Below are 23,339 nucleotides of genomic sequence, written 5' to 3'. Positions count from 1 at the left end.
ATTTCACAAACTGAGCAAAGCTAAACAGGTTTGCAGTCAGCTGGGAGACCTCTATGGAAAATACAGGTGTTGCAAGAGATATTCTAATGATTCATTAGGGATAAACACAGATGTTGTCTTTGGAGCAGAATCAGCTGTGCTGGGATGTGTCCCGGCACAGCTGATCTTCTTCGTTGGCAGTTTTAGATGTTGTCCAGGAGCCTGAACCTGCAGAATAACAGCAGAACCCCCCTTAGCCAGAACCCATGGAGGGAACGTTCCCACACTTGCAGACACATGCTCCAAGTTGGGGTGTGGCAGCCTGATATACATGCTGAGGGAATCCCTTGCAGTGAGATTCCTAGGGTGTGCAATAAGCAAATAGATGTTGTCTCCTATAAGATGTTGTCCTACGTTTGGTCTCAGCAACACTTTTGGGCACTTGGGACACATCCCAAGTGCCCAAAAGTCTGCATGAGCTCACTGCAAAACTCATACTGGGAACAAAAAAAATGTTCCAGGAGATCCAGGTATCAAAAAATACCCCAGGGGGGGAGAAAAGCAGGGCAGGGCATGGTCCCAGACCGTGCCTTGAGGCAACTGGAGGCTTGGGTTCTCCACAGAGATGGCCTCGTAGCGAGCCTGATGCAGGGCTAGTGAACAAGGGTGCCCTTGCCACTTCCCCAGCTCCCTGATCACTTTCCCACCCAATGCCAGGTCCCACATTGCTCCTGCAGCACTCTATGGCTAGCCCTTGCCCTGGTGCTGAAGCACTCCGCCTGCCTCTAGCTCACCCTGACTGCAGATTTGGGAGGACCCAGGCAGGGTTATTTTGCTGCAAGTGACACAATTTGCCCCACACCAAAATGTATGTCCGGGCACGTGTGCTGAGGCAAAAAGTCCCAGCCCTAAATTTGTGCCGCTTCTGTTTGAGCTGCTGCAAGCACACATGCTTGCATGTGTGGTTGTGCCCTTGGAGTATGAAAAGGGACTAGGACATTTTTTTGCAGCTTGTGCTGCCATAAACATTTTTATGGTGGCACAAGAGTTATCTGTTCGTGCCTTAAGAGAAGATTTTTTGAGTATTGAATCGGTCCCAATATTAGTTGGGAGACCTCTATAGGTGGAAATACAGGCTCTCAAGTTTCCACAACCCTTAGAATTCTGAGCTAAAACACAGGAGTGTTGCCAAAGATGAAGTAGTTAATTTTCATGTAGCACTTTCAGAATATGAATCACTCATTTTAGGACCGACTATCATGAGTGTTATATTAGCAGTCTGTGTTCAAGCCATGAGATTGATTTTGTTGTTCTTATAATATCCTCAGACTAAATATATTGTCTGTGTCAGCATGACTGAGCAGTTGGGCTGTCATCTTTGAGCCAAGAGTGTGTTGGATTCTAAGTCTCATATGGAACTCAGTCTTATACACAGTGCTGAAATTGCTCTGCAGCACTAGATCATTGCCCTACACTGATGGTGTCCTTCAGGTCAGACACTGCAGAGGGGAGCCTTTTGTGCATCTCTGATAGCAGTCTATGCAGAAGCTAATGATCTTATCTCAACCCCAATTCACTAGGGAATAAATTTAATATCTTGGTTAATTCTCACTCTCAAGAATAAGAGAGATGGCCCAAGACATTGTGGGAACATGCACATGGACATTGCCTTTTGTATTTCTTTCATAGTTACTACATTGCACAATAGCTGTTATAAATAATGCTGGAATAACTAGGATACAAACCACACAATTCAAAATATAAATATTACTCTCTTGCCATAGGTGTAACATAACAAATTAAATGTGCATGTGAATTCCTTGTGAAGCCTATGGAATAATGTGCATTTTATTCCAGTGCCAGTCATTGTCTTTATTCTTGCATTCTTTCAGCCTATACATCTTGCCTGCTTTTTAGGGTCAATATTATCTATGACAGCTACTTAATTGCTACATGCATTTGGACGGTTCCTTGGCAATTATATTTCAGATTCCCATCAATGTACCTGTTTGCCTGGAGCCTTTGTTTATATTAAATATCAGTAAAAAGCTGCTAGTATCTTTATAAATGACACTAGAACAAAATCATATATAGATACAAGGCATCCTATCTAGAAGCTGGGGTGGGGGGAAAGGGAATATTATAATATTATTTTAAAGCTTATTGCCAGGAAGATTTTTTGCAAAATGAGAACAGGAACTATAATTCAAGAATTATAGTAGAAGCTATTTACATTTATTGTTCTTGGGTCTGCATCATAACACCATGCTAATGATTTTTCATTTACACTAAGCTTTTCATCCCTCAAATATTCACAAGGATCTCTTAAAATGTAACCATTCTTGGAAATGCAAGCAGTGTACAGTGGCAATAAAGAGCAGCTTATGATAGAAAATGAAGAATATGGTTTCCAAATGAAGCAGCAGGGGCCATTTAAGCAAGATGTAATTACCACAATTGGAATTTGAACTTGGCAAGGACAACAGGACAAACATATCTACTGCTAGAAGACATGCAGTGAGATTTTTAATGAGGGCTAGTGGTCAGGGTCTCAGATGTAGTTTGGAGGACACATGAAAGAGAAGTTTCTTCAAATACCAATACTTTATGACATGCAATTTGAGACTGAGATGTATTTGGTTTATCATACACTAAATAGTAAAGATTCTCAATGGTAAATATTAGGCAGTAGACCTTGGTTTATGACCACCACTGCATTGAGGGGCAGTAGCTACTAGTCCCACTATATGCAGAAGTATGGGGAGGGTATATGCCCACAGTATAACTCTCAGAGCCACTGACAAACAAGGGGAAACATGCCTATTGGTTTCATCTTTCACCTTTTCTTTCCCTACCCTTTAGCAATTTCTTGCAGTGTATGAGACAGAGTACATTGTAGAGTAGAGCGACTATGGTTGCGTCCAGTTCTTGAGAAGGGCCACAACACTAGGTAGTTTTCCATTACCTCACTTTTTCTAATGCTTTGCTGCAAGGATCAAACAAAGTCTGGCCTAATATGTCTTCATATGAAAAGTCATTGCATGAAATGTCACCTTCAGTTCACTCAGAGCATATTATTGTTACCTGTACAGCCAGCGTAATCTGCATGCTCTGTAAAGGTAGTAAATCACCCCCAGGATTCGTTTTGAAGGAACTTGTCTTGTCACGGAGCTTTTTAAATTGTTCTCCCTTATTTAAAATTCTCTGCTTAATGCTTCTATCGGCAACAAACTCTTATTAGTTTCAGCGTCACTGGATTAATGCTTTAACTGATCAAGCTGTGGATACCCTGTAATTAACATTGTTATTTTAATGCAGAAAATATGCTAAACCAAGTTTGTTTGGGTAGCTCTCTCAGTTGTATTGCAATAGAGTTTTCTGATCAGTGGCATAGATACATAAACACGTTAAAATAATTTTTGTAGTTGAACTAATAAGAAGTCATTTACAATTAGAGGCATGGATATTTAAATACATCTTAATTTATCAACCTTTGTTTGCTTGGGTTTTCATCAACTATAATATTATTTATTTTAAAATATGCTTTTTTCTTCAAAACCTAATATCAAGCACTCATATTCTACTGTTGTCCTTAAGTAGCCCGGGCTATGAAGTTTTGCATAGCAGCAAAATTAAACAAAACATTATGTATGTAATATAGATTGGTTGTGCAGGGCTGGAGAAAAGATGTAAGAGTTTTGGGTCTGAGGTACCTAGGATAGAAACAATTTGAGCTTGGAACCATCTTGAGATTTTACCATGAACTTGGTATGAGTTGCAGATGTGAGTTGCCTCAGAACGCCTTTTTAAATATATAAATTGTAACATGGGCAACTAGTGCCTCTTGAATTGGGGCATCTCTGACACCAGTCAGCGACTGGGGGTCCCCTGCCAGCGAATCCCACTGACCCGAGGGGTGGGGGGGGGCAGCCAATCGCACTCACCAGTGACCATTTCCACCCTTCCTGGTGGCCGTGCTCTCCAGCCAGTGCTTGCAGGGGGGCCACTGATGCCCCCACCTGCCCCTCTGCCCACCAGCTAAACAGGAAACACGGCCTGACAGGGCATGTGCCAGCACTCTCAGGGGTGCATGTGCACCCCCTATGCATTGCCACTGAATTGTAAAAGCAGTGATATTCAACCATGGATGACTTACAGGGTCATAATTCTGATGAGCACTCAAGCAGCTTAGGTGATTTGAGAAGTGAAGGGTGGACATCCTTCCTCTGGTGTAGAGACATTCCCATAGATACTTCTAGAGAAGGAACAAACTAAGGAAGCTAACATTAAATTTTGTGTTTAAAGTGTAAATTGAACTTCAGTCATCTTTGCTACAACAATGAGTCATCAAAGCTATTGTTCTCTTTAGTAATCATGTCCTTCCAGCTGAACAAGTATGATGTAGCAGTTCCAGACTCACAATACTCTAGCTGGTGTTAGGGAGTATGGTGGGGTGAGAACATGACCATGCTTCTAATACTTAAGTCATATTGTCTCAGCACTGCTAAGTGCTATACAATCAGACATTTGCAGATTGTGTTAGATGAGGAACATCCAAATGGATGCTGTGTCACTTGTTGGTTAGGCAAGAAAGATTCTTCAGTTCAGGAGATTTTTTTTTTTAATGCAGCTTGTTGGCCCATCTGTTTTCATATAGTAGAGTTTTTGGCAATAATCCACATTTCTGCTTGGTATATGTCTAGCTTGACAGGTTCTAAGTTTTTTTTAATGTACATTGCATTTTCTAGGAAAATGTGTAACTGTACTGGGCATGTTTTAAAAACAAAAAACTGCTTTGTTGGTTGCTCTTGCTTTCTCAGCAGTCTCTCTACGTAAATCTAAATATTTAGATGGAAGCGGTGTTCAAAGATGTGTTGCTGAGTTTCCCTTTTTCACGCTGGTGTGTTCTCACTGAATTTAAGAATAGAAAACAGTTCACCTTTTCTCCACTCCATTAAAATTACATTCTAAACAATCTCCTGAAATCAATATGGAGTGCCATTATTTCACAAGTCAATGGAAGCATTATTTTAAACACTTGAAAAACTCAGTGTGTGTGGGTGGGTGAGAGAGAGTGTGGATGTGCATGGGTGCAAGCACGCATGCACACACTTAAAAAAATGTATTCTATAACTCTCATTTAAGTTAACTTTGTTTCTTTTTGATAAACCTCTGTCTTCATATGCAGAACATATAGGGAATATGGACCATCTCTCTTTAGTGTTTCATTTGGAAAACATATTTCATATCCAGCTCAGATATTTATTTAACATAAATTAAACTAATATGGTTTGATAAGTTTTTTATTTTGCCAGTTGTATAACAATTGACCTTCACAGTACACAAAAGCACTAGGACATATTAGACTTTCAAAAATTGCCAGACGGAAATACTGTGCTGTATTAAAACAAATAGGCTCTTCTCGTACATCAAGTTTTAATGTGCTTTTATGGTCTGCACTGCATATGGGAATCAAAAATAATATGAAGTCATTGTTAAGAAATTCAGGCCCATAGTTTTTCACATAATAATTAGTACTCTTCCATGTTTGCTGTTCATTCATCTGAACAATGTATATAGCACTAGAGGAAATCAATGTACATATCCAAACTCAAACAGGAAATGAAAGGCACTTCACTTTCTATTTTCCATGGTGACTATTATCTTAATTTTATGAAGTAAAACATACATTGGACTCCATGGTACTGAAAAAACAAACTTCTATGCAGAGGGTCTCTCTAAAGTTTTCTAAAAAAGGGAAGAGTGCCTGTGTGCAAGTCACAACATGGTGAAGCAGGGTCTGTCTGTTGACAGGACTATTTCATATGTTTCTTTCTCTCAAATAAACTTTTAACACACAGTTAGGATGGTCATACTAAATATAAAATATATTTATATGAACACATAAAGAATATTGCCATAAAAAATCCTGAGCCTTACAAGGTCAGGAAACTGAATGAAAGCAACCTCAGTTAAAGTTCTCTTCACACTAATAGTGAGTTTCATATTATAATGAATGACTTGATTTCTTATCCACAAAATATATCGTGCAGCTACTTAAAATATGTCATTAATGTTTCTCCGCTCTGTATGTGCTTTTTACCATGCAAACAGCATAATGTTGAAAATGTTTGTGTGTCCTTCACAGCTGCCAAGCAACATCATGAAAGAGTCATACAGAATCAGATAACTTCTTGAGATGTCATACATTACTTATGTTGTGATATTGCTTTAATACATGACTGATGTCACATCATCACAATTCAACCTTATTATGTTGTTATAATACATTAACAACAACATTATTTGCATCCTTTTACTTTGTACAGGCCATTGGGAAGCTAGTTTGAGTGAATGTTTTTGATCTTTAGCCCTTCTCTGTTAGCTACTGAAGGACATTTTCTTGCATGTTCCATGACTCATCTCCTGGATGCTGGGGGTGAGCAGTGAAAAAGTCTTTCCCAGAGGCTCCTATATAGCAAGTTATTTAATGTAGAAATCCAGAAAATCCTGTGAGCATACATGCAGAAAATTAAATCGGTGGGTTTCACAGAAGTAACTAAAAGAGTTACATGCAACTTACAGGTTACGTCTTTAAGACCACTGATAAATCAGCCAGAGATAATAATCCTACATAAGATTCTATCAAGTGATCATAATTATAATTTTTTTTTCAGATCCAGCTATCGTAAATGGAGTTTATTGGTCAGAATCATTAAACAAGGTCTTCGTTGATAACTTTGACCGTGACCCTTCTCTCATATGGCAGTATTTTGGAAGTGCAAAGGGATTTTTTAGGCAGTATCCAGGTAAGATTATAAATTAAAATAAAATAAGTGGCTGGTACTGGTACTTTTCTTTCCAAGAAGAATTTAATGGCTTAGACCTTGATTCTGACGAGCTGTTAGCAGGTGCCACTTCCAGTAATTTATGGAGTTTTCCTTGAAGGGAGTCTTCTAGTCAATGCTATAAATACCTTGTTCATTTACCACCCAATTCATATTTATAGTAGAACCCCCAACTTTTTATCTTTTTACTTTTGCCCAATGTAGTGGATTGAGGCTACAGTTTACATATTGCCATTAAAACAAAACAAAAGAAAAAAGGATAAGGAAGTTAAAACACTAACAAGAATGGTAAGAAGATATAAAAGAAATTGAGACAGTGCCCTCAGTTTTTCTCTTTAAAAACTGCAAATCTTTTTGCAGGGCCACCATATTCTCACTGTGGAACATGTGTGCACAGAAATTTGAAGTGAATTGTCTACCTGAGATAATGCTGGTTCCAGTAAACACCCAACAAGCACACATGCAAACACACAAATGAAACAAAAGGAGAAGAAAAAAATCAGAATTGCAGGGTGTGCTCATTATTCTTGATAAGCAGGAAAAGCCTTTGGGAAGTTCTTCTTGCTACTTCTGTATAATATGAGATGATTTAATTTAGCTGGATTTGAATTTTTAATAAAAAGGAGTATTAATTTTGCCTGAGTTATGAAAACTTCAGGTGATAGATTACAACACTGCAGCTGTAGAAATAGAATTTAGAAAGCTTAAATAATGTAAAAATGTATAATTTGGCAGTCTGAGCTGTTTCATATTTGTGAATAAGTACAGGTAATTACTTCACAACTTTTATTTCTATGCTAAATAAGATATTCATTCTTCCTTCTAATAATTTCTTTAATCATACTACTTAAAGGGCATACTCATAGTTCTGAGATTCCTCTCTCCATAGGGCAAGATAGATATGGTTCACCATTAAACCTGTAGCACTTATGCAGAGTTCAAGATAGAGGATGACATGAGTTTGAATTCTGTTTCTTTGGAGTAAATAATCAGAACAGATGATTGTCTTTGAAATGAATGAGAAAATAACTGAAATTTTAAAGCACTTAAAAACTCTTGGAGACACTTGAGATGTCTGTGTGTCTGGCTGCCTCTGTTTTGGGGAAAAAATACTTTGAAATAAGAATATAAGAAAAAACAGTATTTGAAGAAAAAGGAAGATAATTCAGATCCTTCATATAGTGCCATCTTGTATAATCTGTTTTATGTTAGCAATCGTACTACTTCTTCATTTATCCTTTATTTTAATTTGCACTTACCTGGTATCCTTTGTCTGATGTCATCTGATGATCTCAGTGGATCATTTTAAACGTATATTACTTAGTACTGATTTTGCTTTAACAAAATATTTGGAGTGGTCCTTCATCCTTTTAATTGTGCTAGAGTCTATTGCTGCTGTGGTGTTCATGTCAGTGACTTCAGTAGTTCAGGATCAGAGCAATAATGGAACACCATGAGCTAAGTGGATTGTGGGTTGGTTTTTTTAAAGCCCAGTGACATTGCAATAGTGGAAACTATAGCTTCTTTATTTTAAGAGTATATATTTTTATGCTAGAAATAGAATGCAAGTCCAGAAATGTCTTGATTTAAAAAACAGGGGGAATTGGTCTGTTGGTGTTCTTAACTTGAAATCAACTATTGTATTTCCTCTGGCCTACGATTTGGAGACATTACCTCATTGTAGTCAAGTGATCAGTGGCAAACCATCCGGCACAGAACTTGAGAGTGATGCCATCGAGGATGAGAATTTTGGGGAGGTTCAGCCATGGAGGAAAAGAGCACTGGGGAAAAGGAATTGGCCAGCATTATAACAAGTCTGCCAACTCCCCTGGCCAAGCAAAGTGAGGCTTAAGTAATGCTCTTTAGTGTGATCAGCAGAATAGCCTTGAAAGAAGCCTTTACCTTACAGTGGGCTGAAAACAACTGAGAGATGATTGCATATCCTGGAGTCCTGTTTTGTTAAATCATTTTTCCAGAGAGAGCACAATGTGATCAGTAAGTTTGTACATGATATATGAATTAAGTATGCCTGATCAGTTGATACAATTTTAGAAACTTTTAAACGTTAATTTCCACTACTAGCAAAGACGCATTTAGTTTTTCAAACTATTGTAAGCTAATTCTTTTTTTTTTGATAGGAATTAAATGGGAACCAGATGAGAATGGAGTTATTGCATTTGACTGTAGAAATCGAAAATGGTAGGTATTACGCAACCCCCTTTTTTCCAAAATAATATGAGATAAAAAGCTAATTTTTTAAAATTGATCTATATTCTTTTTGGTGTAGGTACATCCAAGCAGCTACTTCTCCAAAAGATGTGGTCATTTTAGTTGATGTTAGCGGCAGCATGAAAGGACTTCGTCTGACAATTGCTAAACAAACTGTTTCATCTATTTTGGATACCCTTGGAGATGATGACTTTTTCAACATAATTGCTGTGAGTTTTTTCCCTCTCTTTTGTCTCCCTTTTTTTATTAGGTCCTTTGCCATTGTCTGTCATACTTTATATCCTGCTTTGCACTTGAATGATGTAGAGGACAGGTGGTGAAGACTGTGCATTGGCTTATTATACCACTGAATCTTGGTGATGAGAGAGACATCCTATGATTTCTTCCAGTGCAACTTTACCCATTGCTGCCCCTTGTCATAGTGGAACTCTGTGGATATGTCTCCTCTCTGATTCCAACACATGACAGCTTTCTATATCAGATGGTCATTTTTTTCAGGATGTTACTCTGGGAATTGCAGTTGTCACTGTGTTAATAGCCTATTCTTATTGTCTGAGTTGTGACCAGAAGAGTTCTTCTTTGTTATTGTACAGACTTTCTACACAATCTCCATTTTTTAAGATTTTTTTCCTAATAATGAATTATTTCCTGATGTTTTTCCTTATTTAATTCTATAGACTGTCAGGAGGTGGTTTCGTTGCAAGAAAGTACATTATGTATAATGAAAAGTGACCCCAATTAAATGTATGCTTTATGCAAAAAAAACAACTAAATAGGCCCTAAGTACGTAAGCCTTTACTCTATTTTTAACCGATAACAGACAGATAGTTTAGAATATCTTACTTATTAATCTTTCATTTCTCATTACATAATTAGCACAAACTCATATAATAGGAATGCATAATTGCTTTCTGTATCAGGAAAAGTTTATTGTCCTTCAATAGAACAGTGATTAACTTAAATAATCTAAATAAGTTTCTGAAGTGGCAAAATGTATCAACTAAATTATTATTAAGATATTTAAATAGTCATGTTTAGTGGGTAATGATGATGCTTATCAGTGGCTTTGTCTGTTATTCTAAATGAGTCAGGGAGAAAATTAAATGCATTTCATAGAGGGAGGAATCGTGGAGAAGGCCAGTAGGCTCATGTGTCTAAAAACTGCACAAAAACTAGTGACTTTGACAAAAAGATGTGTTAGTTAGAACACCTTCCATTAATATTTTAGTACAATAACCATACAGCTATAGTGTGCTTAACTTATTACAGCAACTATACTGTTATTCTTCTAAAACTATAGAGACAGAATATGCTTGAGGTATTATGGGATTATAAAAAGAGTTTGTTTTATTACAGCATGTTTAGCTACCAAGTGCTTCATTTAAGAGGCAGTGGGTGCATCTATATGTGATACTACATTTGCTGTAGCAATGTGCTACGGCAATGTAGCTTGTCACTGTGGCAACATAGCATCAGCGGGCACAAACCCACTACATCACCATAGCTATGAGCTACCTCACTATAACATGTTGCCATGGTGATATAGCTGCTAAAAATAACCATGCGCTACCAGGATGGCACATTAATGGCTTTTACTGTGCTGTCATTTAATACTTCCTAAAGCAAGTACTAAATGACGCCAGTAACAACTGCACCATGGGGGGCATGTTTAAATGTGCCCAGTGTCAACTACTTTTAAAGTAATTATTCTTTTAACTCCTAGTCAATTCAGAGCATTTAAGCACAGTATGCTTTTTCAATGCAACATCCTAGGAGGTGCTAACTGGACACTAATAAAGACGTAACACTTGTATCAGCGGATTGTGGATGCACCATAAACTGTATTCTAGTACTGTATTTATTTATACTGCTGGAGCAACAAGGAGCATAGCCATGGATTAGGACTCTCCTGCTCTTGATGCTATGCAAGCAAAGAACAAAAAGATGATTCTTGTCCACAAAAATATACAGGATAAGTATAAAACCAGCCAGAAGAAATGAAAGTAGACAGACATGATTAACATGGGCATGTCTACAGTATGGGGACAGTGAGCCCAATCATACTGCTGTGGAAATGAGCCCCACCAATGCTGGTCCATAAATGTATTAACTGCAGAAATGAGGCCAGGATGCCTGGGAGGGGTCCCATGTACCATGTACTAGAGCTGGATTTCTGACATGTCATGGTGTAGTGGCTTTGGGAACTTCAGGACAACCTTATTCCTTGGGTTGATACATGTGAAGTTAGAGGAGGTGGATGCGGCTTCCTTGGCAGTGAAGCCAAAGTTGCTGTGGCAGAGACATGCCCAGTCTGACAGTGTTGGTTAAAATAAGAGGCAGTGGTCTCAGTTCACAAGCATCCCAACTGTTGTCAAGGTCCTTGCACACACCTTGCTATATTTTGAGGGTCATGATGAAGCATTATAGAGAATGGTTTGAAGAAAATGGTAGCAAGAAAAAAATTGCAAATGGTATTAAATGTAACAAGTTGATGATAAAGACTGGTATCATGGGCCATCCAGAAGTGGGAGCTGATACTTTTTAGCAGACGAGGTAGGTAGCATGGGAATAGTGAATGGAGGGCTTTACAATAGTGTGTTTGCAGTAGAGCACAGAATGAGAAGCATGGCTTTAAAGAGGAGGGACTACATGGTCAAATCTTTCCAGCAGCTTACAGAATTGACGTGAATGGAGCAAGATTGCATTTGTTGGGGTCAAGGAAAATTGTATTGTTGTAAACACAGCATGAACTGAGAGCCTGAACAGAATATTTTATGGGTGAATGGTTTAGGACAACCTCTCTCTCAGAGGTGTGTTGAAAGAATCTTCCAGAGTTAGACAAAACCTGGATGTGAGGCCCTGGGAACAGTTAAGTTGAAGGCAATGCCCAGGTTATAGTCCTGAGTGAGCTGGCTATTGGGGTTACCTAGTGATGTCTTAATCACTTCCAAGAAGGAAGGGGTAGGGAAGGACTGGACAAGGGTTGCAGCACTGTTTTAGGAATGTTTCATAGATTCCATAGACATTTGGGCTGGAATGGACCCTGGAGGATCATCGAGTCCAGCCCTCTGCCCCAGGGGCAGGAAGTCAGCAGGGATCATAGGATCCTAGCAAGATACGCATCCAAATGTGTTTTGAAGGCGTTCAAAGTGGGTGCTTGAACTGCCTCAGGTACAGTCTGTTCCAAACCTTGGGGGCTCGGACAGTGAAGAAGTTCTTTCTTATATGCAGCCTGAATTGGTCGCAGTGGAGTTTATGACTGTTCGATCTGGTCATCCCTTGGGGTCTCTGGTGAACAGTCACTCCCCCAGATCCTGATGAGCACCCCTGATAAGCTTGTAGGTAGCCACCAGATCACCCCTGAGCCTGTGCTTTTCCAGGCTGAAGAGCCCCATGGCTCTCAGCCTCTCATTCATAAGGTCTGTTTTCCTGACCTCTGATCATGTGCCTGGCTCTCCTCTGCACCCTCTCAAGCTTCTCCACATCCTTTTTGAATTGCAGAGCCCAAAACTAGATGCAGTGCTCCAGCTGTGGCCTCACCATGCTGTGTTAGAGCAGATAGACAATCATGAGAAGATGTCAAAGATTGGCTTAGATTTTAATTTGGAGGGAAAGCATGGAGAGAGACAGCATGGTCTGGCACCAAGAGGTACATCTGTGAGTTTTCTTCATAGAGTTGAATTTATGTTAGGGCTTGAGATTACCCAAAGATAAATTGTAGAGGGAGGAGGGACAGGAACCAATAATAGAGCATTGTTGAATCCCCAAAGAATGTTCTAGACAGATTGAGGAAGAATTGCTGAAGAAGGAATTAAAGAGACAAGAAGAGAATGAGGAAACGAGTGTCATGAAAGCCTAGGGAAGATAAAATTTCAAGAAGAATGTTGTCATCAGTGTCATTCAGGGATGACTGGTTAAGGAGCATGTGGATGATGTAGTGGTCAACATAAGCTTCAGTGGATTGCAAAGTATGGAGGCTGGTTGAAAATGGGATTTGAGGAGGAAAATATAAAAATTGTTTTGTAAACAATGCACTCAGTGCATTAGAGGTGAAAGAAGAGAGATGAAAGAGTAATTGGATAAAAAAATATTGTTCGAGGGTTGGCCTTTTTAACATAGGAGAGACCAAGTCATGCTTGTATAGCGAAGAGGGAGACACGGGAGAGGTTAAAGTGGGAAAGGGGATAATTCACCAGAAAAATGAAGATTCCTGGATCTCTGATTTAGGACCATTATAGAAGGGGAAAGGAGAAGTGAGTTTTGGATAAGGTAAATGTCATATGTATTGTTAATTGTCTTGGTAGTAATCCAAGAAGTCCTGTGAGAGCACAGCAAGGGCAAAATGGAAGTTTTGATGAGTGAGTCCAAAATGGTATAAATGTAAGTAAAATTTCAGGAATGGTATTTGTTTAAACTGAAGAAGAAAAAATATAGGTAGGAAGATGCCAGAGCTGAAAGAGGAGGAAACACATTTGTAGTGGAAGTCTGCCTGCTCTGGGATTTTTACTACATTCTCCCCTGTGTGAGAACAGGGGTGGAGCAAATGAATACTGTGGGTTGGCAAGACAGTCTGTGTTATGAAAGAGAAGGACAAGGAGTCAACGGGGGAGGCGGGAAAATGGTGAAGCTTGGAGCGAACTGACAACTGTTTTAGTGGATGAAAAGTAAGGGTCAGGGAAGAGCCTTGAATAACTGAACCCTGACTGAGAAGATTACTGTATTTATTTGATTCCAAGATGGGGTTCTTTTCCCTAGAAAACATGGTGAAAATAAAGCCTTGAAAAGAATCAAGTACCAGTAGTCCTACACTGCTATCTGGCTCTATACTGATTCCCTTGCAGCTTCTTGGGTCAGCGCAGAGCCAAAGATTGGCGAGGGAATCAGGTGGAGCCCACAAACTGTGCAAGACCCAGCAGAGATTCCCTTTTCTACTCCATGGATCTGCTCTGGGTCCTGCTGCTCCCTGGCTCCATGCTGATTCCCTTGTTGTTCTCTGGCTCAGCAGGTTCTGTACTAGTCCCTGGCTGCATGCTGAACCAGGGAGCAGCAAGGGAATCGGCACAAAGCCAGGGAGAAGTCCAGGATTCTGCGGATCCAGGCAAAGGCAAGGGTAGAGGCACCCGACAACTCAGCATGCAGCACTCAAAGGACAGGCAGCAGGAGAAGCAAGTGGCCAGAGTCTGGCTGCCTGCCCCCTTACCATATTTAAGACAACCCTCCAGTAATTAAATTCTATACATGGAAAATTGTAACAAAATTATAATTTTCAATGTATTAGAATCTAATTTTGGGGGGATTGTCTTAAATTTGAAGTATTCTTGGATTTGGGAAAATACAGTAATAAGATCTGTAGTTGTAGTTGTAGCCACTTTTGGTTTTCCTCCACCCCTGTTTATGCATCTCACTGTTAAAAATATTATAGAAGTTTAAAGAGTTTGAAAAGCCTTTCAAGTATTTATGAAACATTATTAGTACTCCCTGCACAGAATCAAGTCTAGATATTTCATTTACTGTAATGGGAGTTAGGGTCACTACACTAATTTCATTAAAAATTCACTTAACACTTAACAGTATGCTGTTGGGTAGTGAAGAATTTACCAGTAGTATACTAGATAGGTTTGCTATATATTAGCCCCATTTAATTTTTCACTAATTTTTTTTCTAAATGCAACTATATGTGTATATACAACACAACAAAGAATCTAATGCAGGTCTTTCCAGGGTAATCTTAAACATAAAAAGAGAATGTTAAAAATCATTTTGGCTTTCATGGGTAAGTTATTGCGAAATCTATCTAAAATTGATAGACTAGATGATTAAATTACAAAGAATTGTTGAAATATGAGTGATCTTGTGCCGTCTAAGTTAAAATTTAAGGTCAGATCATCAGTGCGTGAACTGAGTTATCTGCAACAAGAGAAAAGGCATATTTTCCCCATTTGCTTTGAAGTATAACTCCAAGTCATGCATTAAATTAACAATATTATCATAAAAAACAGAGTGCTAATTCTGTCCAATGCTGAAATTTAAAAAATGCTTTTATAGAAGCATAAACCATACATTAAATGAAAAAAAATATTAACTGAGCTGACATTGTTAAATCAATTTTAATGCTTCAGACAAACCATTTTTACCCGCGGTGATTAGAGGAAGAGCATTAGTTGTCAGTTGAAGGCATAGTAACTCTAATTTTCATTTGCAGAATTTCCATTCTAACAATGTCTATAAAGTTAAGTTGTGGTCATCTGGGATCACTTCTTTTGAAGCCCCTTTATTCATTTAAATAGCCTGGCTGAATAAATTATTAGGCTTTGTGTAGGTAAAGTGTGGATGGGCTGAAGTGAGGTGAAATCCAACAAACTCAACCCAGAGCCGGTGTGCAGTGCAACCCCCTCCCTCCCCGAGCTTGCCTGCAGAATGACATAGTTGCTACAATTTCTGTTGCATATGCATGGTATGACAGACCTGCTAGAAACAAAGAAATATGGGTTTTCTTTGCTTTATGCTGTATGTGCGTTCCTGGAAAATGGCACATAACTCAAATTCGGATAAAGGGAAACCACTTTACAATGTAACAAATAGGTATACATTCCAAGACCTCAGCTGTACTCACCTCCTAGTCCCATTTCTACTACTTTTACAAGACAATTTTGGTACTCACCAACATCAGACAGTACACACAAGCACAGGGTGGTGGTGAATGTTACCATAATGGAGATGGCAACTACAGGAGCACATCACAAACAACAAGCGAGAAGCACAGATCCACACAGGAGACTATATTTTGGTGCGTGTCACACTCACAATGCACTGCACACAGCAGCTGACTACAGGCTTCCACCACACCGATTGTGTAAGTGTGAATTTACCTTGCATATAACAAATTTTTGGTATAAAACGGTTCATTGCATATGAGTGAATTCACACATACAGAACCCATGTAAAGTGAGGCAACACTGTACAACATCACATATTCCCTCCCCTGGTTTGACCTTGGTTGTGCTTGTCTTAAGCTGTGAGAGATGCCTCTTTACTGTTTTGTGAAGGTCTTATGTGAGTGAGTTTCATGTGTCTGTTTTTATGGTTTGCAGCCTAGAGTTTGTAGATATGACGAAGAAATATGGAAGGCACTTAAGTAAATTGTAATTGCTTGCTTAGCTCTGCTGGGCACTCACCTCAAGCCATATTTTCAAAACATTCATATTATATGATAATACAGTATAACAGCATGTACTAGCTACAACAGAAAATTCTAAGTTCCGTTTCCAAGATCAAGTGCAGAGATTGCAGAATTATCTATAGGGCCCTACTGAATTCATGGCAGAAATGGGGTGTCTCAGGTTCCTCTGCACACCCCCTTGCCACTGATTGGTGGATGGGCCCAGCTTGTGGCTCACTCCTGATCAGTGGGGAGGTGAAAACTGTGGTTCTAAATATGGTGCCATTTTTGCTTTCCATTCCTGATTGGCCAAGGGGCCCTGACAGTCCCACTGCTTGCTGCTGACCATCAGGGAGGCAAAAATGGTGCCATGTTTAAAACCGTAGTTTTTAACTGTAGCTTTTAACATATGGGGGAGTCTCCAAGATTAAAGGAGCTGCCACACACCCCACTTTCACCATGAATTTGGTAGGACTCTAATTATGTACTAGAATATATGCCCTTCTACATGAATAAGGGGTCCTAGTTAACCAGATTTAGTTATTAATTTTAATTTAAGTAATGGTAGAGGGCAAAAGGTAGCTTTGGGCTTGAGCAAATTTTAAATTTCTTGGGAGGTAAGAGGAGAGAGGGAATGTTGCTAATTTGTTGTACTACTCTACTTTTCAGCACAAGGAAGCTTCCTTCCTCCTCTCTTATACCTGCTTCATTTGTGAGATAGACAGAAAACGCTGAGGGCTAGAATACCACAAGGAATATGTAATAAAAGAGAACATAAGAAAACATAATTGAAATGCAAGACTCCAAGGATCTTACTTTAGAGCTTATTCTTTTTACTTTTGGTAAATTTTATGTTGTGATAGGGTGTGTGAAAGTTGAGAGGTGACAGCTTTATATTGAAGGAGGGAATTGGATTTTTCAGTATCCTTACCCAGTTAACTTTGGAGGTCTACAGCTCATCAAGCAGACAGGAACTTGTCAGTTGATACAGTATCATTAATATTATTCAGAAGTCTTGGCAAAATCTTTTGTAGGTGCCTGATTTGCCCATGGTATTGGGTTCAAGGGCTGAAAGGGACTTAAAACATACTCAGTGGCATTCAGAACTTTTTATAACTGGGTTTCCTTTTTTCTTAGATGTGACTTTTGCCTTGTAAAGTGGTTTGCTTTATGCTACAGGAATGTGAATTCTTGGCTTTATTTATAACATCTGAGAATACATTATAAATAGTATTGTGTCAGTTAGACAGCTGATTATTAGTCAATAATACCAATATATAGGAGAGAGGGAGCTTCTGTTGTTAAAGTGGAAATGGTTATCTTTTGAAGCCCTTGTCATGGGTTGATGGCCTTCAGACACCACAGACAAGAGCTGTCTAACTTGGTATAAGTGGTGGGCCACCCCAGTGTGACAGAGGTCTCTTCCCTGACCATGGGGTCCTGCACTGTACTGCACCATAAGCTCACTTGGCATGAGTGGGAGGGGCCCCCTCCACTGTGCTTGCATACATGCATGTGGGCTCCCTTCACCTTTTCAGCCATGGGCTCCCCCAGCACTGCAGGTAGCCCCTTCCTGCAACTCCCTGCCCTCAGGGGCAGGGATGGAAGTGAAAGCCAGGGAAGGGGAGGGGAGCTCAGAGACCTCAGCTGCAGCAGAAGGTGGAACAATAGGAGGAGTGGTGGCTGTGGGGGGAGCTTAGGGGGAGGGGGTCACAAATTAACCTCTTGTGGTTTGCATGCAGCCTGTGGGCTGCTAGATGGACAGCCATGTCATAGACCCAGGAGAGAAGGAGGATGGAAAGGAAGGGAGTTTAGGAGAGGAAAGGAAGGTGTTCAGGGGTTGGTAATTGTGTTTCTTAGAAGGTAGTTAAGTGTAATACTTCATTCAACACAAAAATGTAAACCCCAGAAGATACCCAGTTAATAAGAACTCTTCTGTTTTAATATCCTAATGGCCATCTAGCTCATTTCTGCTGACAATTGCCAACTCTGCCTCCAGTATATCGAAAACATTCTCTTCACAGACCACTTATCTCACTTATCATAACACAAAACCTTAATTGCAACTTCAACAATAGGGCTGGGTTATTTCTTTTGTGTGTAGTATATTCACCAAAGAGATGTTCTCAGCTATCCTGAAACTTTGAATGAATTCAGTCCAAATGTGACAAATAGTTTTGGTTGAAATAAACTTCAAACTAGATTGATTTTTTTTTAAGTGATGAAAATAGTTCCTCTCTTGCATAGTATCACTATGAATTAGGGCTCTAATCCACGGTATGGGAAAACATGATTTATTCTCTCCTCCTCTTTGAGGCATTTGATCCCAGGAGAGTGTATATACTACCAAACTATTGTAGTGTGGGGTGGGTTGTTCTGAAACTGTCTTGTTCACACTTCTAAACTTTGTACAAATACGTCAAATACTAACTGAGTGAGAATGATCTTTGGTCTAGTTGTTAGCCTTTTGTTGGGATATGGAAGATCCAAGTTAAATCCAAGTTGTCTCTGATTCATAGAAAAAACTGAAAAGTAGATGTCCTATGTGACAGATGAATGACTTGATCATCAAGCTATAGAGTCATCATCACATTTCTTATTTGTTTCAGTAAATAAATTAGTATTTATTCAAAGTGGAGTAGCATCAATAGGACAGATTAAAAGCACACCACCCCCGTGGCATACCTCTCTCTTAGATGCTTGGAGATATGGATTAACATCTCTTTTAAGACAGGTGAGAAGTAGGACTCTCATGTTCTGAAAGAATGCTCCAATTCTGTTCTATTCCATCAAAAGTGTATCAACCCCTTTCTTCTTCAGTGCCCCCACCTCCAAGCGTTTTGTGCCCAAAACTAGCCCTCTGGTTCTTTTAACAATTCCCCAAATGGACAAAAAATGGACCTATAAACTAGGTATTGTTTCTAGTTGATTTTATATATTGTATTCAGATCAAATTTTTTTTAATTTCAGTAAGAAAAGGCCAAACAATAATTAGGGCTGTCAAACAATTTAAAAAATTGATTGCAATTAGCTGTGCAATTTAAAAAATTAATTGCAATTTTAATTGCACAACTAAAAACTCAAAATTATGCATGAAAAAACTCCAAGTTTATGCAAAATTATGTAGGTAGCTTGTATGTTTTGGGGGGGGGGTGTGGGAGGGAATTTGTGAAGGTGTGGGGGACTATGAGTGTATGTGTGTGTAGGGGGTATACCCTGGCAGGATGTGGGGTACTGTGAATCAGGAGTGATGGGCAGCTGCAGGGCAGAGATGCGCATGAGCACACACAGAAAGAGCAGGTAAGTGTATGTGAGGGGAATAGGTGTGGGGGAAGGGAAGGGGCATGGGGAAGATTGAGGTCCCCATGATAAGGGAAGGAGTTGGGCAGAGGCAGGGACTGGGGTGAATGGCGCCTCAGGAGCTGGAGCAGGTCATGGGGCAGAGCTGCAAGGACTTGGGGGGGGTGTTCCTGCTGCTGTGCACACCCCTGAGGTATGGGAGGCATGTTCCCCCAGATTTGTGCACAGGGTGGAGGTGGGCTGCTACTGCATGCTGGGTTCTGTGCCCTGCTACTGTGATCCCCACGCTGTGCAGGGGGGCTCTGCTATGAGCCCTCAGAGGCCTTGATCACCGCTGCTGTATCCAGTGAGTGCAGGACTTTTTTTTTTTTAAAGTGCCAGGACACTGGGGCTGGGTGGGGCAGCCATCGGGAGGTTGGGGGAATGGGTGGGGAGTGGGGCCTCACTTGCTGCTGCCACCCCCCACCACCACCAAAATGCTGCCACCTGTTCGATTCGGAGGAGATTCAGTCCAATTCAGCTGCCAGATTTCCAAATCTGAATTGGCTGAATCGAATCAAGACAGTGATCCATATTGCCAAATCAAATCACTGTCCCTCCAAATTGCCTGAATCCTAAGCTGAATTGAATATTTGCTGCTTCACACATGTCCCTTCCCTTCCCCCATGTCCCTTCCCTCCCCCACATCCCTTCCTCTTCACAGACTTGCCTGCTGGGTGCTGCTCCACATGTCACTGGGCTGTGTTCCTGGCTGCCTGCAGCTGTCTGTCTGTGTCTGTGTGCACCCCTCCCTGCATCCACCCAGAGGCCATGTCTGGGCTGCCCCGAGGTCCTCTGCACTGCCACTGCTGCCCTGCGGGACAGCCTGGAGGTGGTGGTGACAGTGGCGGAGCAGAGCCTGGCATTAACAAATAATCAGTATTAATATATTAACATACAGTTTAAACATTTGTTGTGTTTTGTATTGCTGGAGAAGTATGAGGTCATAATTAAGGTATTATCAGCAGATACAGGGAGTATAAAATCACCAGTCTGGGACAGATCATTTGTTTTGATCTGGCAAACAATGAGATATGCCACAGATCTCGAGAGTGGATAAAGAGAGGGTTAGAAGACCCTCCAATTAGGTGATGTTTTGGGAAGAAGCAGTTCAAATTCAACTTTGGCCATGCTGATGGACATCCTTTGCCTAAAACAGTGGTTCTCAATATTTTAGACTAAAGGAACTCTTTGTTAGTCTCAAGGCTCCCTTCAGACCAGCTTCTAGCATTCACTGTTTTTTTTTTCATAATGGAGATGTAATAAAACAATTTTTCAGTTTGCAAAGCTCTCAGAAAGATCACAACAGGTTGGAATGTTTCTGACACTATGGATTCCTAGCTTAGATCTCTGGATTTATCATGTAAACATGATAAATCGGTGGATTTATCTCCCACATCACTGCCAAGCACTGTTGACTGACTGACTTTATCGAGTTTCCTTTCATCTGTCAAGATGTTGAAAGACGATTTGGCCATCATGTGTAGGTGTTTGTACACCTAACACCTTGGCATCCTGGTTGAGAATCACTGTCCTAAAAGACAGGCAGGTTCAAGGAGGAAGACTGAGGAAAATGGCTGGATTTCACAAATGGGAAGAGATCCAAGGGTGAAGTACAGCCAATAAGCTGGAGGTTGTGAGTGTCAGTTTTTATTCTCAGGTAAGGAACAAGTTTGAATTTGTTATTGAGGGAAATCGGGTCATACTTAGAAAAAATATCAATGGAAGGCTGTCATGAATGTGCATTTCAGTGATTGAGATTATACTGAGAGACTTTCATGGTGGGAAGAGGAAGGGGTGGTCAATGCAATTCCTTCTGAGAATATTATCACAAAGAGATTCCTACCAAATTCTTTTTGCTATTTAGTTTTAGAAAATAATATTTAGTTGGACAGACATAAAACCCAAGGGAAAGTTATACAAAAGGCAACAGAATTCATACACCTCACACCATAGGAATGAATTTTCAGATTACTCATATCCAGAAGGTGTATGGTTCAGAGTAAACAAAGGTCTGGATTTGCTTATTTTTTCAGATTGAATCATTTAAAACAAAACCCATCCAACATGCTCTATTCATGTTTCATGTAACATAACAATGGGCACTCAACAGAGATTACAAAATCTTGCAGGTATCACGCACAAACTCAATCCACAGGTGGCATTCGTGAAATAAAAGCAACATGACCTCAACCAGCCAGTAAAGCAGAGTAACACAAGGGCTTATTTCCAGCCTCAGCCTCAGGAAATACATTCTTTACCTTCCCTAAAAGCCCTGTTGAATAAATTGCTTTCAGAGCTTGACCTGAAGGTCATTAGGCTTTTGTTGTTCCAGTCAAAGGAAGAGAAGCTAATTCTGCAGTCTTGGATCCTTCCCTCTTTCCTTTATGTTAAAAATAATAAGATCAGGGTCTTCTGCTGCTTATAGTTACTGAAGTGTGTCAGAAAGAGGGCCAGTCCCTTGTAGGCAGGCCCTTAGCTGACATTTAACCTGTTATGTTATTTGAAATCGTGATATTATAATGAATACCTTAGACTCCCTATGGAAGCCAGTGGACAGCCAGAGCAAATCTGTGAACACTAGTTTCATGTATTCCAGCAAGAAGCCCTTACTAAGCAAGTAACTTTGCACTATGCAAGCGTTAGTGTCTGAATGCTTTTAAGGTATTTTCTCCATGTGGAGTGCATTGTAATCATCTAATCTTAATGAAATATGAAGGCACGTGTGACAGTAGCAAGACCAGCATCCAAAAGAAAAGATTGCACCTTTCTAGTTTAATGGTAGTAAAAGCAGCTGCTGGTGATCTTTTAACTAAAATATCACTACTATTTTAGACACACTTGTGAGAAATGATACAGACTCTCACTAAAAAGGGCAATATTCCCTCTATCATCTGCTGTAGCTGAGATCTGTAAAACTTCCCTTCATTTGGGCAAAGGGTACCCAAACCAGTCAGACTAGTTTCACTTATGTGATATGATGCCTGAGAAACCATGGAATTTACTGGAAATCATCAAATGAACTGAAGCGACAAACCTAGCAGACATGAACATTTATGCTGAAATTGCAGATTAAGTCATGAGACTAGTTCATTTTCTGATTGCACATCTGCCAGAAGATGCATACATTCTGGAACAAAAATCCTTGTTTGCTTGTTTGTTTGTTTTTTGTGTGGACAATGTGCAGCACTCTGTCTCTCCAAAATTGTCTTAGATTTGGAGGAGGCAGGGGTCACTTTTTTGTCATTTTGATATCATTTTGCTCAGCTTTGCATTCAGTATATTTTTTGTATTCAAATATTTTTTGCATCCAGTATTTTTTTATATAGTTGTAATTCAAATATGCCCCAAAAGAAGAATATGGCATATATAACAGTACAGCACATGTAAAAATAAATGTGGTAGTATTATACAGTAATAATTCAAATGAACTAGAACAATACAGCTCTGTAAAGGTGCAATTATCAAATGCAGTTGCATTTTTTATATCATCGATTCCTTAGTATGCATTTGACTCCTCCTAAATAGCAAAGGAAAAACTTCTGGGTAGCAAGAGTGCTTTTGGTTATACTTCTTACCAGCAAAACAACATTACATAAAATATCTGATTATACAGTTTACTACAATCTAATTTCTTTTGTGATGCAACACATAACAAATTGCTTTAAATACTCTTATGCTAATGCAGTCAAGGTAAATTAGAAGCTGCAAACTGAAAGAGAGCCACTAACAATTTGGCTGGCATTCAGAGGAATGAGCTTCTTTGCCTTTTTTTTTTTTTTTTT

General features: G+C 39.7%; 1 protein-coding gene across 1 annotated transcript in view; it reads left to right on the top strand.

Annotated features, from left to right (window-relative positions):
- Positions 1–23,339, top strand: part of CACNA2D3 (calcium voltage-gated channel auxiliary subunit alpha2delta 3) — a 1,192,973-nt gene that overhangs the window by 514,375 nt on the left and 655,259 nt on the right. Inside the window, exons 6-8 of the mRNA XM_019504610.1 lie at positions 6,657–6,788; positions 8,966–9,026; positions 9,115–9,265. Of these exons, the coding sequence (XP_019360155.1) occupies positions 6,657–6,788; positions 8,966–9,026; positions 9,115–9,265 (344 nt within the window). The remainder of the gene's footprint in view (positions 1–6,656; positions 6,789–8,965; positions 9,027–9,114; positions 9,266–23,339) is intronic.

Source organism: Gavialis gangeticus, unplaced genomic scaffold (assembly GCF_001723915.1).
Source record: "Gavialis gangeticus isolate Ggan-Ray unplaced genomic scaffold, GavGan_comp1, whole genome shotgun sequence".
NCBI lineage: Eukaryota > Metazoa > Chordata > Crocodylia > Gavialidae > Gavialis > Gavialis gangeticus.
The sequence above is the reverse complement of the archived record's forward strand: the minus strand, read 5'-3'. Positions and strand labels throughout refer to the sequence as shown.